This window comes from Geotrypetes seraphini, chromosome 2 (assembly GCF_902459505.1).
Source record: "Geotrypetes seraphini chromosome 2, aGeoSer1.1, whole genome shotgun sequence".
NCBI lineage: Eukaryota > Metazoa > Chordata > Amphibia > Gymnophiona > Dermophiidae > Geotrypetes > Geotrypetes seraphini.
The window spans coordinates 327,313,047-327,330,507 of NC_047085.1; the positions used below are offsets into that span (position 1 = coordinate 327,313,047).

A 17,461-nucleotide genomic window follows, 5' to 3' on the forward strand; every position below is an offset into this window, starting at 1 on the left:
ATGGGTGACCTCCAAGCTAACAAAGAGGGAGGAGGGATGGTTGGCCATTAGGAAAATAAATTTTGTAACACAGATTGGCCGAAGTGTCCATCCCGTCTGGAGAAGGCATCCAGACAGTAGTGAGTAGTGAACGTGTGAACTGAGGACCAAGTGGCCGCCTTGCAGATTTCCTCGATGGGCGTGGAGCGGAGGAAAGCCACAGAAGCAGCCATAGCTCGGACTCTGTGTGCCGTGACAGCACCTTCCAGTGACAGACCGGCCCGAGCATAGCAGAACGCAATACAGGCAGCAAGCCAATTGGAAAGCGTTCGTTTGGAGACAGGATGACCCATACGGTTAGGGTCGAATGACAAAAAAAGCTGAGGAGAGGAGCGGTGAGCCCTGGTACGGTCAAGATAGTAGGCTAGGGCACGCTTACAATCCAGCGTGTGCAGTGCCTGTTCCCCAGGATGGGAATGGGGCTTAGGGAAAAAGACAGGCAACACAATGGACTGGTTGAGGTGAAAAGCTGAGACCACCTTAGGAAGAAATTTAGGATGGGTGCGCAGGACCACCTTGTCATGGTGAAAAACAGTGAAAGGTGGATCAGCGACCAGTGCATGCAGCTCACTAACCCTCCTGGCAGAGGTGATGGCAATCAGGAAAAGCACCTTCCAGGTAAGGAATTTGAGCGAAGTTGAGGCAAGAGGCTCAAAAGGAGGTTTCATGAGAGCTGATAAAACCACATTCAGGTCCCAGACGACAGGAGGAGGCTTCAGAGGCGGTTTGACATGGAAGAGACCTCTCATGAACCGGGAAACCAGAGGATGAGCCGTGAGAGGTTTTCCGAGGATAGGCTCGTGAAATGCAGTGATGGCACTGAGGTGGACTCTGATGGAGGTAGATTTGAGACCAGCATTGGACAGAGAGAGCAAATAGTCCAGTACAGATTCCACCGCCAAAGAGGTGGGATCCTGATGATGCCGTAGACACCAGGAGGAGAACCTGGTCCACTTCTGATGGTAACATTGGAGGGTGGCCGGTTTCCTGGAGGCGTCCAAAATGAGACGGACAGGCTGAGATAGATTCTCTGGAGAGGTCAGCCCGAGAGAAACCAAGCTGTCAGGTGGAGCGAAGACAGATTGGGATGTAGTAGAGATTGATGCTGCTGTGTAAGTAGAGTAGGAAACACAGGAAGAGGAATGGGCTCCCTGGAGCTGAGTTGGAGCAGGAGGGAGAACCAGTGTTGTCGTGGCCACCGAGGGGCGATGAGAATCATGGTGGCCCTGTCCCTGCGGAGCTTGAACAAGGTCCGCAACATCAGAGGAAGTGGAGGGAAGGCATACAGGAACCGATCCTTCCAATCGAGCAGGAATGCATCTGGTGCCAGACGATGAGGAGAGAAGAGTCTTGAACAGAATTGGGGCAGCTGATGATTGTGAGGTGCTGCAAAGAGGTCCACCTGCGGAGTGCCCCATCGAGCAAAGATGGAGTGGAGTGTTGGAGGATCCAGTGTCCACTCGTGAGGTTGAAGTATGCGGCTGAGATTGTCGGCCAGGGAGTTCTGTTCGCCCTGGATATAGACCGCCTTGAGGAAAAGATTGCGGGCCGTGGCCCAGGTCCAGATGCGTAGGGCCTCGAGGCAAAGGAGGCGAGATCCGGTGCCGCCTTGTTTGTTTATGTAGTACATGGCGACTTGATTGTCTGTGCACAGGAGAAGAACCTGGGGGCAGAGAAGATGCTGGAACGCTTTGAGAGCGTAGAACATGGCTCTGAGTTCCAGGAAATTGATGTGATGCTGATGCTCTTGTGGGGTCCAAAGACCCTGGGTGCGTAGATCCCCTAGATGGGCTCCCCACGCATAGGGGGAGGCATCTGTGGTGATGGTCATGGAGTGAGGGGGCAGATGAAAGAGTAGACCCCTGGAAAGATTTGAGGAGTTCAACCACCATTGGAGAGATTGCTGAAGAGATGATGTCACAGAGATGGGATGAGAAAGAAGATCCGTCGTTTGTGACCATTGGTTGGCGAGAGTCCATTGAGGTGTCCGGAGATGGAGGCGTGCCAGAGGAAGGACATGAACTGTCGATGCCATGTGGCCCAGGAGGACCATCATTTGTCGGGCAGGAATGGTGGGATGCATGAGGACCTGACGACAGAGATGGAGCAGGGTCCACTGACGATCGGGGGGAAGAAAGGCCCTCATTAGAGTGGTGTCCAGAACAGCTCCGATGAATTGAAGTCGCTGGGTGGGAAGCAGATGCGACTTGGGGTAGTTGATCTCGAACCCCAAGAGATGGAGGAGAGAGATGGTGTGATGAGTAGCCTGTAGCACAAGGTGAGGCGACGGTGCTTTCACCAACCAATCGTCCAAGTAGGGGAACACTTGGAGGTTGTGAGATCTGAGGAAGGCCGCTACCACTATCAGGCACTTGGTGAATACCCTGGGAGATGAGGCGAGGCCAAAGGGAAGCACCTTGTACTGATAGTGAAGGTGGTGTACCTGGAAACGCAGGTAGCGGCGAGAAGTCTGATTGATGGAGATGTGAGTGTAGGCCTCCTTGAGGTCCAGGGAACATAGCCAGTCGTGTTGAGAGAGAAGAGGGTAGAGCGTGGCAAGGGAAAGCATTCTGAACTTCTCCTTGACGAGGTGTTTGTTGAGGTTCCTGAGATCGAGAATGGGACGGAGGTCTCCCGTCTTTTTGGGTACCAGGAAGTAGCGGGAGTAGAATCCCTGACCCCATTGTTCTGGAGGTACCTCTTCGATGGCATTGAGAAGAAGGAGGGATTGAACCTCCCTCAGGAGGAGGGGGATTTGAGATGAATGAGAAGCAGACTCTACGGGAGGGTTGTCCGGTGGAAGAGTCTGGAAGTTGAGAGAGTAGCCGTGGTGGATGATGTTGAGGACCCACTGGTCCGATGTGATGACCTCCCAACGGCTGGAGAAAATGGTGAGACGACCTCCGATTGGTTGTGGAAGAGGTAGCGAAGGTGGAAGACTGGCTATGCCCTGGAGAGAAGAGTCAAAAGGGCTGAGACGGCTTAGCAGAAGGCAGAGGCTTGTTAGGTTGAGTGGATTGAGAACGTGCCTGCGCCTGGTGATGTTGCTGCCGTGGCCGCCGAGACTGTTGGGAAGGCGGGTTGAGTGGTCTGGCTGAGAATCTGCGCTGGTATGAGGTTTGAGGCCTGTAAGGACGTGTAGGCGGAGCCTTCTTTTTTGGTTTAATCAGGGTGTCCCACCTAGTTTCATGCGCAGAGAGTTTTTGGGTGGTGGAATCCAGGGACTCTCCAAACAGTTCATCCCCAAGACAAGGGGCGTTGGCTAGACGATCTTGGTGATTAATGTCCAAGTCTGAGACTCTCAGCCAGGCCAGGCGGCGCATGGCTACAGCCATGGCAGAGGCACGGGAGGTAAGCTCGAAGGAATCATATATCGAGCGGACCAGAAATTTTCTCAATTGGAGGAGACCAGAGATTTGTTGCTGAAAAAGTGGGATCTTCCTCTCTGGGAGATACTTCTGGAGGGCTGACAACTGCTGGACCAAGTGTTTCATGTAGAATGAAAAATGGAAGGAATAGTTGTTCGCCCTGTTGGCCAACATGGCATTCTGATAGAGCCTCTTGCCAAACTTGTCCATGGTTTTACCCTCTCTGCCAGGGGGGGTGGAGGCATAGACACTGGAGCCCTGAGTCTTCTTTAAGGTGGATTCAACCAGGAGGGACTCATGGGGAAGTTGTGACTTATCGAATCCTGGAATAGGGATAACCCTATAAAGGTTATCTAACTTGCGTGGGGCCCCAGGCACTGTAAGGGGGTTTTCCCAATTTTTATAGAAAGTCTCCCGTAGGATGTCATGCACGGGTAGTTTAAGAAACTCCTTGGGAGGTTGCTCAAAATCCAGAGCCTCTAGAAAGGCTTGGGATTTCTTGGAGTCTGATTCCAGAGGGAGGGATAGGGCGGCAGACATCTCCCTGAGAAACTTTGAGAAGGAGGATTGCTCAGGCCTGGAGGTGGCATCAGGAGCTGAGGGATCCTCATCAGAGGAGGAGAGATCTTCCTCGGTACCGGGGGGAGACTCTTCCCACAAGTCTGGGTCCCGGACCTCCGGGTGTGCATGACGCGACACCGGGGTGGAAGGGTCGGTATGGTGAGTCTTGGACAAAGATTTCCCAGAGCGTACCGAAACGGTACCGGGGGAGGAGGACCGGCGTCGGTCCCGGTCCCGGGAAGAATGGTGCTCCGCTCGGTCCCGAGGAGGATCCGCAGTGGCATGTTGGGCCGAGAGAATCGGCATGGAGGTATTAATAGGTACCGATGGGGTGGACACCGGTGGCTCGGTACGGGGCTCGGGCCGGTCTGGTACCGGAAGAAGCGGTGCCAGGATAGTAGGCAACAGTTGCTCGAGCTGACGTTTCAGCTGGTCTTGCAGTTGACCCTGGAGGATGGCCGCAATTCGGTCATCCAGGGGAGGCACCGGAACCGCTTTCTTTTTCTTCGGTTCCTTAGGTGCCGCTCTACGTCCCGGCGATGAGGAGGCCGATGATGAGGCACTCACCGAAATCGGGACGGAGCGCTTTCGGGCTCGGCTCGAGGCCGGCAGGGTCGGTGTCGCCACTGTGGCTGGTGGGCGCTCGAGGGAAGGGGTAGGCTTCTTAGCCGGCTTACCTTGCGCCAGCGGCGCCGATGTGGGGTCGGGCGTCGTCGAAGCCGACGGTGCCGATTTCTGTGGTACCGCTGTCGAAGTCGAGGATTCCATGGTCGACCCGGTGCCGAACAACAGATCTTGTTGGATTTTTCGGTTTTTAAGCGTCCGCTTTTTAAGAGTGGCACAGCGGGTGCAGGAGTCCGCCCGATGCTCTGGCCCCAAACACTGTAAACACCAATTGTGTGGGTCAGTGAGGGAGATCGGGCGTGCACACCGCTGGCACTTCTTGAAACCGACCTGCGGGGGCATGAAGGGGAAAACAGCCTCCGCAAAATCGAATCCCGAGGCCTGGATAATGGCAACAGGCCCCGCCGGGGCAAAACGAAAAAAGATAGAAAAAATCAAAGTTTTTTTTTTTTTTTTTTTTTTGCAAACTAAAAGAAAAGAAACCCGAAGGTGAATACAGAGAAAATAAGAAAAAATTCGCGAGCGGGAAGGCAAAAAAGTGAGTTCAACGGTCGTTGAAAAACACACGCGTCTTCTTCGCTCCGCGGAAACGAAGAAACTGGGGACCACGCACTCCTCCGTCGGGCGGGAAGGCACTCGCGCACGCGCGGTGCGGCCAACTAGAAACTTCTAGTTAAAAAGGTCCGTACCGAGGGCTCCGTCGGTGACGTCACCCATGCGTTAAGAATATGCTGCCTGCTTGTCCTGGGATAACTTATCATATTCTTAGGATTTTGTTTTGCAGCTGCTATCAGACCTTTTTTTTTCCTGTTTCTGTTTTATTTTCTTCTTTTAATCTTTTCTTTCAAATGAAATGGCGCTCTTTTTACAGTTTTTATGTAAACCGCATTGATGTTAAGGCAAAATGCAGTCTATAAATGCCAAATAAACATACACACAACCACACATTTTCCCTGCTTACCGTGGTGTATTTGCCCAGCTGGCACAGTGAGGGGAAGGTTTCCTGGTGAGCTTTGCGAATTTTCTCCGTAAGGTCATCCAGCTCCGCTGTCATTTCATAGCTTTCTGTACATTCTTGCTTCGACGTCTCCTTCTTCTTTTTGTTTCTGTCATTTCTGACTGCTTCAGAGGAGAGAGAGAAAGACAATTCAAATATTGTGAATATTGCAATATGGTGGTACATTATCAGTTTTTCGAAAGTGTCACTGCAGTTGTGTTTTGTTTCTTTACAGATGTTACAGACAATGGTATAAATCAAGAGTCAGTGTAGAAAGGTTGATGCAGTGACAGAATGAACAATAGGGTTAATTCCCAAACTGCACACTCTGAAATAATAATTATAAATAAAAGAAAACATAGCCTAGTGATATTGCAGGCCACAGGATAACCAGATTGGAATCAACAGACTACAGCTCCCCATAACCAGTGGTCTCAAACTTGCGGCCCATGGGCCACATGCGGCCTGCAAAGTACTATTTTGATGCCCTCAGTATTATCAAGAATGATTCTTTATGGAAAACTTGTGCCTTAAGTGTCCGGAGGTTGATGTAAACTCACGCAAGCGCTTTCCTGCGTCTGTATGCAATTGTGAGGTGGAGTCCAATCATGTGCAGATGCAGGAAAGCGCTTCTGTGAGTTTACAGCAGTGAAGCGGGCAACGTTCCAGAACTTAAGGTTCTGGAGGCAGTGCTGCTTGTGCATGTGTCCAGTGCTGGAGGAGGTGAGAGCTGAAGGCAGTTGTGGAGTTTTCCATAAAGTATCATTCTTTAAAATACCGAAGGCCTCAAAATAGTTGGTCCAAAATCTTGTCTCTTGCAGTTAATACTTTGATAGTTTTTCACTTTCTGCATGTTTCACTGCTTTCTGCTTTCTGCATGTTTCACTGCTTTCAGCTGACAAATTACCTCCTCCACCTGTTCTCGCTGGGTAAAAGCGCCCTGATACTTCAATTCGATCTGAGCAGCGCCTTCGACCTGGTCGACCACGACATTATGCTCAACTGCCTTGACTCCATCGGCATCTCCGGACAGGTAATAGATTGGTTCACAGGCTTCCTAACCAACCGTACCTACCAGGTCCACAGCAATGGAGCCTTCTCCCACCACTGGCGTAACCCTTGTGGAGTCCCACAAGGCTCTCCCCTATCCCCCTCCCTATTCAATATTTACTTGACCCCTCTGGCACGAAGCCTAGCAAACTCAAATCTAAAATCGTTCATATATGCAGATGACATCACCATCATTGTTCCCATTACCTCACTCACTCTAGAAACAGAAAAACTCATCGTATCTATCCTCACCAAGTTAGAACTGTGGACCTCAAAACTCAAATTAAAGTTGAACTCTGAAAAAACCAAAATCTTCCTAGCAAGTCCCAACCATAAAATAACAAACACTTCCCTCAGACTGAATGGGCTAGATTACCCCATCCTACCCACCATAAAAATCCTTGGAGTCATCCTGGACCGCACTCTAACCTTCGATGACCATACCAGTGCCCAGGTGAAAAAATGTTTCTGTACCCTCTGGAAACTGCGCACCATCAAACGTTACTTCGACCACCAAGCCTTTCGTCTACTCGTTCAATCTCTGGTATTAAGCATATTAGACTACTGCAACATTATTTACCTGGGATCCTATAAAAATACCATCAAACGTCTTAGAACAGTCCAAAATGCTGCCGTCCGCCTCATCTATGATCTCAAAAAATACGACCATGTCAGCCCCTACTACACCAAACTCCATTGGCTTCCAGTAGAGGCAAGGATCATCTTTAAGTTCGTCTGCCTCTGTTTTAAAACTCTAACAGGATCTTCCCCAATCTACTTGTCTGAGCACCTTGAAATAGCAGGCCCCTCTCGCACACGAAACGCCCACCTATTCACCTTTCCCTCCCTAAAAGGCTGCCTCTACAAGAGATTCATTGATAGAACCCTAGCATTCCAAGCGGGCAAATGGAACAATTGCCTTACTGCCCTCATTTCCAACTCCCCGCCCTACCACTTGTTCAGGAAGTCACTAAAAACCTACCTCTTCGACAAATTCCGCTAACGCTGCCTTCCCCCCTTCCCTGCACCCTCCTGACCTCGATATGCCTCCATGCCCTCCGACTACGCCCCCCTCCCAAGCCACTATGGCCTCTCTTACTCAATCTCTGTTTTATCTAATTGCCCTGCCTTATCATTGCCTCACATTTAACATCACCGTAAATGTATCACCGCTATAACATGTAACATCGCTGTATACGCACAGCCTCCTCTTTAGTATATGCCTTTTTATTACTGCTATTTATGTAACATCTCTGTAAATGTAACAACACTATAATATGTATCATCGCTGTAAATGTACAGTCTCTTCTATTGTTAACCGCATTGAACTTCCATGGTATTGCGGTATACAAGAATAAAGTTATTATTATTATTATTATTATTATAGCTGACTTATAGTTATAAGATTTATAAACTTATAAGTTTATAATATAAGTTTAAACTATAAGTTTATAAATCTTATAACTATAAGTCAGCTATACACTGCTGAAAGCTTTATTATATTATATTTATTATTATAAACTTATAGCTATAAGATTTATAAATTATATTACAACTATAAGACAACTTTGCATTAGGTAAAACTCGTTATAGTTACTATAACGAGTTTTACCTCATGCAAAGTTGTCATTTCTTTAATAAGACATTAACTATTTTTTCTGCGGCCCTCCAAGTACCTTCAAATCCAAAATTGGCCCTGCAAAGGGTTTGAGTTTGAGACCACTGCCATACACCAACCAAGTCAATCCTAATGGGCTAATGGGGTTGCAGTGCCCAAGATCTGTCCACTATCTGACTCTTACCACACCTACTTTCTTGGATCTCCTTGGGGTAGGTGCCTACCACCCAATTAATTTTAATTTTTGCCCATTATGAGCTCATTATTGGTCATTAATGGCACCAATTAAGCTAAATAAAAAATTAAGGTAGGTGCCTAGATCAGCTAGGGGGAGGGACTGGACAGTATGTGGGCAGAGATTTGGAACACAGTCTCCATATTATAGTCAGTGAATAGGAGATAACGCAACATTTCAATTTGCCAGGCTCAATAAACCCACAAAATTTGCATCAGAAAGGGTTAACTAATCCCCCCTTTACTAAACTGTGATAGTGATTATTAGCGCAGGGAGCCACGCTGAATGCTCTGCACAGTTCCTGACGCTCATAGAGTTCCTAAAAGCGTCAGGAGCAGCATGGAGCATTCATCATGGTTCTCTGTGCTAACAACCGCTATCGTGATTTAGTAAAATGGGGGGAGGGGTAAATGTTTACAGGGGAATTGCAAAAAGAAACTACCAACAATTTCAATTACCCTAACCTTCAACTGATGAAATGCTTGTGTAGTTCTTGCCATAGCAGGAAATATCTGAATTCACCCCCCCCTAAAAATAAGAAATCAATTTTCTTAAAATATGATCTTGGTACAGATAATTTATCTTTCTTAGAAGAGAAAATTACAAGAGGGCAGCTCTTGATGAAATGCCATCTCGACTATTCCCCCAAAACTGAGTAAATTAATCGTTAAGATTATCTGACAATGCATCGCCAGCTGCCTCTCCTGGATTTTCCTTCAAAACTCAAAGCAAATAAAAACATTTGGAAATAACTGAGGTGGCATTAGATAATAGCAAGACCTCCATGAAGTACTTCTTCAGTAAGATCCCAGAGGAGAATAGGAACTTTAGAAACCTTAATTCTGAATTGAATTTAAATTTAAAATAAACAAAGTACGTATATATTTTGGGGTCTTTTAACTGAGCTGTGGCACGAACACGTGGTTACAACAGGTTAAAAAGCATTACCACATGACATACTCAGGCTTCCCACATGCTATAAAATAGATTTTATTCTTTAGTGTGGCGACCGTGTTTGGGGGTGGAGAATAGGTATGCCCCGCGTTAATTGGTTAGTTATTTGACAGGTCAGCGGCAGTAAGCAAGAAGATTTTAGTTTCCCTGAGCGTGATGCCGATAAATGTGTGCACTGAGGAATCCCCCGATGAAGACTTAAGAATGCCAAAGGGGACAGTATGCTAGCTATGTCCTGACGTCGGGAGTGAAAATATAGACAGAGCTGGAATCCTGTGGGATAGATATGTACAGTTCCAACTAGAGTACAGTTCCAACTACAGACCAGTAGCCAACATCCCTCTCTTCACCAAAGTGATGGAAGGCCTAATCAATGCTGCCCTTATGAACTACCTAGATAAATTCTCATTACTCCACGAATACCAATCAGGATTCCGCTCACACCACAGCACCGAAACAGCCTTAGCCTCCATCATTGGTCACAACTACTCAGCTCAGGGAAACACGCACTAATACTCCAATTTCACCTCAGCAGCGCCTTCGATCTGGTGGACCATGACATACTACTCAACTGGCTAAATGCCATAGATATCTCAGACCACATTCTCAACTGGTTTAGAGGCTTCCTTAGAAACCAATCCTACCAAGTCACCAGTGAGCAAACCTACTCCCAGATCTGGACCAACTCCTGTGGTGTCACCCAAGGCTCCCCTTTATCCCCCACCCTATTTAACCTATAAATGTCCTCCTTAGGCCAGGAGCTTTCCAAACTGAACCTCCAATCATACATCTACGCAGATGACATCACAATCATTGTCCCCATCTCTACACTGTCAACTGAAACCAGACACTTCACCTCATCAATTATCAACCACGTAGAACAATGGTCAACTAAAGCTAAACCCGGAAAAGACCAAGATATTTATGGTCTCCCCAACAAGCAAACAAACAGAATTGGCTATCAACCTAAATGGAATGGACTTCCCAATTAACCCTAACATCAAAATCCTAGAAGTTACCCTAGATCAGCAACTGACACTCGAAGCCCATACCAACAGCCTAATCAAAAAATGTTTCCATTTATTATGGAAAATACGCACACTAAAACCATACTTCGATTTCACATCATTCAGACTGTTGGTCCAGTCTCTAATCCTTAGCTCACTGGACTACTGCAACATAATCTACCTAGGGTCTCACAAAAAAAAAAAAAATCAAGAAACTGAGACTCATCCAGAACACAGCCATTTCACTAATCTTTGGCTTGAAAAAATCCGACCACATCACCCCATACTACAAGAAACTTCACTGGTTACCTATAGAGACCAGAATAATCTTCAAGACCCTCCTCGGCACCGCACCCACCTACTTCCTAAAACACCTCACCCCACAGGACAAACTCCGCCTCTCTCGCAGAACATTACTGTTCACATTTCCTTCTCCCAAAGGATGCAAATTCAAAAGATTCCTCAACAGGACATTCTCCTTTTAAGCAGGGATCTGGAACAACACCTTAAGCGACCTAATCTTGAATGCACCAACCATACCATTCATTCAGAAAATCACTAAAAACCCACTTATTCGAGAAATTTATCTGATCCTTCTATTCTGCTCTTCTCTTACCTCTTCTAACACACTCCTTCTTCCTACCTTACCACCCCGTTCACTTAACTGTCTTCCACACCTTCCCAAATCTAACTGAATGTAACCTCGCTGTCCTTACAGCATCTCTTGTTGTTCTTGTTGTATACTATCTTGAACTGAAAAGGTATGATGGGATATAAATAAAGCTATTATTATTATTATTGCACTTTGTTCTATGGAATATTTCATATTTAACTAATTTAAAAGAAGTGGGTAGTGAATAAAACTTAGAAATAGAGAGGCTGGGGAGAGGAACAAATGATTGAAGAGCTGGATTTGGTGAAGAGGCCCCATGATCCCCTTCCCATGTTGAATTTCTGATGTTCCTCTCCTTGGTTAGTTTTAGGTTTTAAAAGAAATTTCAGTGAGTATGTTTTAAAAAAAATCCACCTAGTCTATGGGATGCTGAGATGGAGTTTTGAATTTTGCTTTTTTGGAACCATTTTGGTATAGAAGAAAACTAAGAGGCCCGAGTAAGAACAATTGGAGTGCTTTTACTCATTTTGAAGAAGTGAAGCATTAAACACTACTGTTTCTTTTTTTTTTTTTGCAGATCTGCATTAATTGGTTAGCATAGCTATATCACCGTGCGTTAACTGTTTACTGTGTGGTTAGCATGGAGCCCTTATCACCTAGTAAATAGGTGGCAGTAAGGGCTCATGCACTAATGACCGCACACTAATTTGGAAATTAGCATGAGGCATTAATTCAGGAAATAGAAAATGTGGCCATTTTACAACCATGCTAAAAGTGGCCTCGGCGCACAGGAAACTCACACGCTAATAATAGCGCAGTCCACTTTTTTAGAGGCCCTCTTTATTTGTATCAAGAGCAGGGCCGGATTTTCCTATAGGCTAACTAGGCTTCAGCCTAGGGCCTCAAGATCCGTGTCACATTTTTTATAAAGGTTAGTACCAATAACAACATGTTTCATTTAACATATTGATATATATCACAGTAATGATGTATTTTATTATCTCTCATGTAATTTACAAACTTAAAAATGGGAGGTGAAAGGGCCTCATAAGTGAAATAGCCTAGGGCCTCTTTTCATCTAAATCCAGCCCTGATCAAGAGCAATATCCTACACGAAGTCACAATTTATATGGCTAGCAGCTGGGAGACTGTGGGGCTCATTTTCAAAGCACATGGATGTCCCAAAACAGCAAAAAAACCCAACAAAAAACCCCAACCACCCCCAACCCAAAAACCCTTCTGTTCTGCAATTTTGGAATGACAGAATTTGAACATCTTATACTGCAGTTCAACCAAATCATCCTTATAGCAAAAGTTAATTCAAAGTGTTATCAATCCAAAAATCATACAAAAGCATCCAACCATAGTGAAACAAAATTATAAAGACTCTTATTGTAGATCATTCAAAGCAACATCTTCTATTGCAACTTGCAGAAGCATTTGAGGTTAAAAAAAACCCCCAAAGCAAAACCTCTAAATTCACCACAATGCCAACATTAACTTATTCAAACTATCAGAATGCTCTACATCAGCAGCATTGCATATGGCACAGTTCGAAGAAGATTTTATTTATATTGTTTCTCAATACCTTTACATCTGCTATTGGAAGAGATTCTTGGATGATATTTTTTTTTCCTATGGACAGCATCTTTGGGAAACATTTCACCAGTTTGTGGATCACAGTAATAGAATAAAGCATTGTAGGTAACTATCTATACCTTCTTTAAAAATCTGAATTTTATGATACATGACGACACTCTTATAGACGTCCTTATATTGAAGCAACTGGAAAGAAATAATTATATGACATTTTCTAGCCATCAGCCCTATAAACTTAAACCCAGTTTGCTGATTAGTCAGTACTTGAGGCTGTACCAAATTTGCTCCGACAATGAAGATTTTAAACATCAGGCAGAAGATCTTACTAGTGGATACATAGGTAGAGGGTATGCATAAATCTTAGTTAAAGAAAGCCTGTTAGCAAGCTGAATACTGTCATAGAGAATGGTGTCTGCAATTTTGTACAAAAGAGTCTATTAACAGACTTGTCTGTGTTTCACCTCTTATAACTGGGACTCTCAAGTGGTTATCATTTTGTGGAAATATTGGCCAATTGTACCTTGACATTCTCTTGTGATTATAATCTAACAAAGAGGCCAGAATATTAGTGAGAAGCTTGTTCCACAGATTTGCCCTCAGTTGGCTACCAGAACTTTGGGATATCAGTGTTGTGGACAATGCATATTGTATGCAAGAATGATTGAAGGCAATTTCTGGGGAATTCTATAAACGGCTATGACTTTAAACTGATTTCTGATATTAGGAAAAATTCTTTATTGATCATTGAATTTTGATATAGGAGGGTAAATCAAAAAGTAAAGGCAAAATACATTTACCCCCTCTTCTATTAAATTGCGCTAGCAGTTTTTAGCGCAGAAAGCCACGCTGAATGGCCTGCACTGCTCCCGACGCTCATAGGAGCAGCGCGGTCCATTCAGCGCAGCGCCCTGCGCTAGAAAACTGCTAGCGCAGTTTGATAGAAGAAGCCCTTAATAGCATTAATAGAAGTAACTGTGAGAAATTTCACTTTTCCACATAGTCCCCATGTTGTATTGTTCAACTAGCTTCTACATTCCTGCAGAGAAGTCTTTTGGCTGCTCCTGAAGCCAGGCGAACATCATGCTTTGTCTTTTGCTCTCCTTGTCACAGTAATGCACCCATGTTTTGTCACCAGTGACAATTCTCTCCAGAATACTCAGATCTTCTTCATACCTTCTCAGGAACTGGTCGCAACCTCCACACAGATCAGTAAGCTATTTGGGAATCCATCGTGCGCAGACTTTCCTTTATTCAAAGTCATCATGCAAATTCAGATCCATAGCTGATATCCAAATTTGCAGCCAAGAGAGACACCGTTATCCGTCGGTCTTCTCTAATCAAGGCATCTGCCCTTTCAATGTGCTCTTGTGTGCATGACCTTTGTCAGTTGCATCTGTTCTTCTCGCTTTAAACCTTTTTACACACTCATAAATCTTTCGTTGAATCATGGATTACCCCTTTCGGCAATTCATCATTGGCAAATTTGTTATTATTTAGTGCAATTTTGCTGTAAGTATTAAGTTTGCTCCCTTATATATTATTACGTAAATATGTGCCTAAAACAGCATTTTAGGAACTAAAATGGTTTATAAAATAACCCTATCAGTGTTTAAAGTGAAAAAAAACCCACTTTGGGCTGGATTCTGCAACCGGTATCAGCTGATGCCTCCAAAATCAGCACCAGTCACATATCAATCACGCACCGGCGCCAGTTGCAGAATCGCAGCTACGTGAAACAAAGGCACTGGAATGTAGGCCAGTGTTTCATGTGAATCGCAGCTATGGAGGAAATAAGGATGCTTAAGGTCATTTCCAGCATTAGCCACACTTTCTTTGACCTTAGGTGCCTCTGTAGCCGCGATTACTGCGCCGGTTCGGGAGGCGCCAGTAGGCGGCTGAATTTTTTTTCTTAATGGTGGCTTAATTACTTTCTAACGATGTGGTCAATTAAGTTATGCAGCGGTATAGTGCCTACCACCACCTAACTTCAGCCACCGTTTTTAGAATCCATAGGATAATTATTGAGATGGCTTGGGGAAATCCACTGCTTATTCCTAGGATAAGCAGCATAAAATCTGTCTTGGTACTTGGGAATTAGGTTGGCCACTGTTGGAAACAGGATGCTGGGCTTGATGGACCTTCAGTCTGTCTCCGTATGGCAGCTCTTAAGTTCTTATGTGAAGCCATTATGACATCACTGATGAGGAAAAAGGGATTGAGGGGTATAGATAGGAGTAGAGGTAGGTAATAGGGATAGGATTAGAGGATTAGAGGATTAGAGGCAGTTACAAATTAGTCAGGGACACTGTTCAGGCAATTAGACCTGATGGGCCGCTGCGAGAGCGGACCGCTGGGCAGGATGGACCTCTGGTCTGACTCAGCGGAGGCAACTTCTTATGTTCTTATGGTGCTCTGTCCATACTGAGTCAATATCTAACGGTGAATTTCCACAGGTTTCACTCCCTCTGCCCAAAGAAAGCGTACTACTACATGTTGTTCTTTGATGGTGCAATCTTGCAATGGAGCATCCTTGTTTCTGACCTCGTGGCAGCCACACAACCAGGGCTGGATTAACCAATAGGCCAAGTAGGCACGTGCCTAGGGCCCGAAATGGTCAGGGGGGGCCCAATGAAGGAAGGCATCAACATTGTTTTTTCCAAACGGCGATGGGCCCCCTACAGCATCGATTGGCAATGCGGCCCCCCCCCTGATCAGCAACGTGGGCCCCACCCCGATTGGTAACGCGGCCCCCCCATCGACAGAAAGTAAGACAAGCAAGCAACATGGGTAAGAAAGGCAACGGGAACTGTAATTGTGCAAACGTTGCTGCTTGCCTAAAGCTTCCCTCTGACGCAGCTTCCTGTTTCTGCCTGGTGAAGTGGGGCGGGGCAGGGTGCCCAGTGTACTTGGGTGCCTAGGGGCCCTCGACGAATTAATCCTGCCCTGCATACAACTACAGGCCAAGCATTGCACTGTGTGTGGATGAACTAACCAACAGGCAATGTACGAGTATATATGTTGCATTTTGATAGCTCTGTTCAGGTTAATGCGCAATTTAACAATTGCTTTTAATTTTTGATTTGCCCTAGCATATGAATACTATTTTACTGACCTAAGGACTGATGACTATGGGGCTCATTTTCAAAAGAGAAAAACGTCCAAAATAGCTTATAGTGACATTTGGACATTTTGGGCTCCTTTTATCAAGCAGTTGTAGAGAGGTTTACCATGGGCTGGTGAGGTAAATGCTCCAATGCTCATAGGAATTGAATGAGTCGGTGTTTGTTGTTAAAACATCCAAATTGCTATTTTTGAAACACATTTTTAAGATGATTTTCTATATGGTCTATCTTTAGTGCATCTAAATATAAAGGGGCCTTGTTGAGGGCATATTTGGGGTGAGAATAGGACAGACATGATTTGAATGTTTTTCTGCAATATTAGAACATTGCAGAAAATGTCCAGGGAAAACTTGAATGTTTGAGGCTAGGCAGTTCACAGTTTATTTAATATACCACATATAAAACAAAGTTGTCTAAGTGGTACACATATTACCATAGAAAAATAGGGAGAAAAAGTAAAGTTAACTGGGATTACATAAGGGCATACTAACTAAAGCTTGTGAGGTGAACAGTAATTTAACTTTAATGAGGGGGAGGGGAATGAAACATTTTGTGGGGAGGAGTATGAAAAGAATAAAGTAGAAGTGATTATAGGGAGTGGTATACTGAGATGGGTTGCTGCCATGGAATAATGAGCAGCTGAGAAGGCTTGAGTGAAGAACTAAGCCTTTGAGATGGTTTTAAACCTCACAAAGATGAAGAGGTTTGTCATTCCAAAGCGAAGGGGTGACCACTGAAAATGCAAATGATCTGGTCAGATTTGAGTGGATTTGAAGAAAGATAGGGACCATAAGGAGGAATTGTTGGATGACCTTAATGAATGGATCAGAGAATAAGGGATAAGATGCTTAAAAAAGAACAGTGGAATACCTGACTGAAGAATTTTGAAAGTTACAGTGAGGATCATAACTGAATATGATATTGAATAGGAAGCCAGTGTTCAGCAGAAAATAAAGAAGTAACACTTACATTTTCTAGCTCCATCTAACACTTTCTACAGAGGTGTTTTGAACAAGCTGGAAGTGACAGAGTTGATATTGTGGCAGACCATGCAGAAGAGAATTATGGTAATCAAGGCATGAGATTACAAGAGAGAGAATGAATAGTCAGAGGGAAGATTTGTCAGAGAAAGCTCAAGCCAATCGAATTTGGTGCAGGACAAAAAAGGATTTTCAAACAATAGAAGAAATCTGGCTTTTGAATATGAGCCAATTATCAATGAGTAAGTATCCCTCAGATTTTGACCTCATCTTGGAGAGGAATTGGTATACCAGAAATAGAGGGAGCATAGTGAAGATCTGAAGGCCACAGTTTTGGAAGGATTACGTTTTAAGCGACGGGATGAGAACCAGTTGGCAATAAGGGATAACTTAGTAGTAATGTGGGCAATAAGAGATGGGGCTCTAGACTCAAGAGGAAAGAGAAGTTGGATATCATTTGCACAGATGAAGAAGGTAATGCCCAGGGTTTGGAGAAAAAGAGCGAGAGGAGACAGATATATATATTATGTTAAACAGGGGTCCAAGCACTGAGCCCTGAGGGACACCACATGCAAGAGACTAAAGGGCAGAATAAACCTTAGATCATAACACTTAAAAGGTTTTATCGTGAATGTACAAGAACCAAGAGTCAGACAAGTCACAAATTCCTTTTTCCTTTAATCAAGAAGTATAT

General features: G+C 44.9%; 1 protein-coding gene across 4 annotated transcripts in view; it reads right to left on the minus strand.

Annotated features, from left to right (window-relative positions):
- RARB (retinoic acid receptor beta) overlaps positions 1-17,461 on the minus strand; it is a 751,528-nt gene that overhangs the window by 97,032 nt on the left and 637,035 nt on the right. For all 4 annotated transcript variants that reach the window (XM_033930170.1, XM_033930168.1, XM_033930169.1 and 1 more), the window contains one exon: positions 5,554-5,714. In XM_033930170.1, the coding sequence (XP_033786061.1) occupies positions 5,554-5,714 (161 nt within the window). The remainder of the gene's footprint in view (positions 1-5,553; positions 5,715-17,461) is intronic.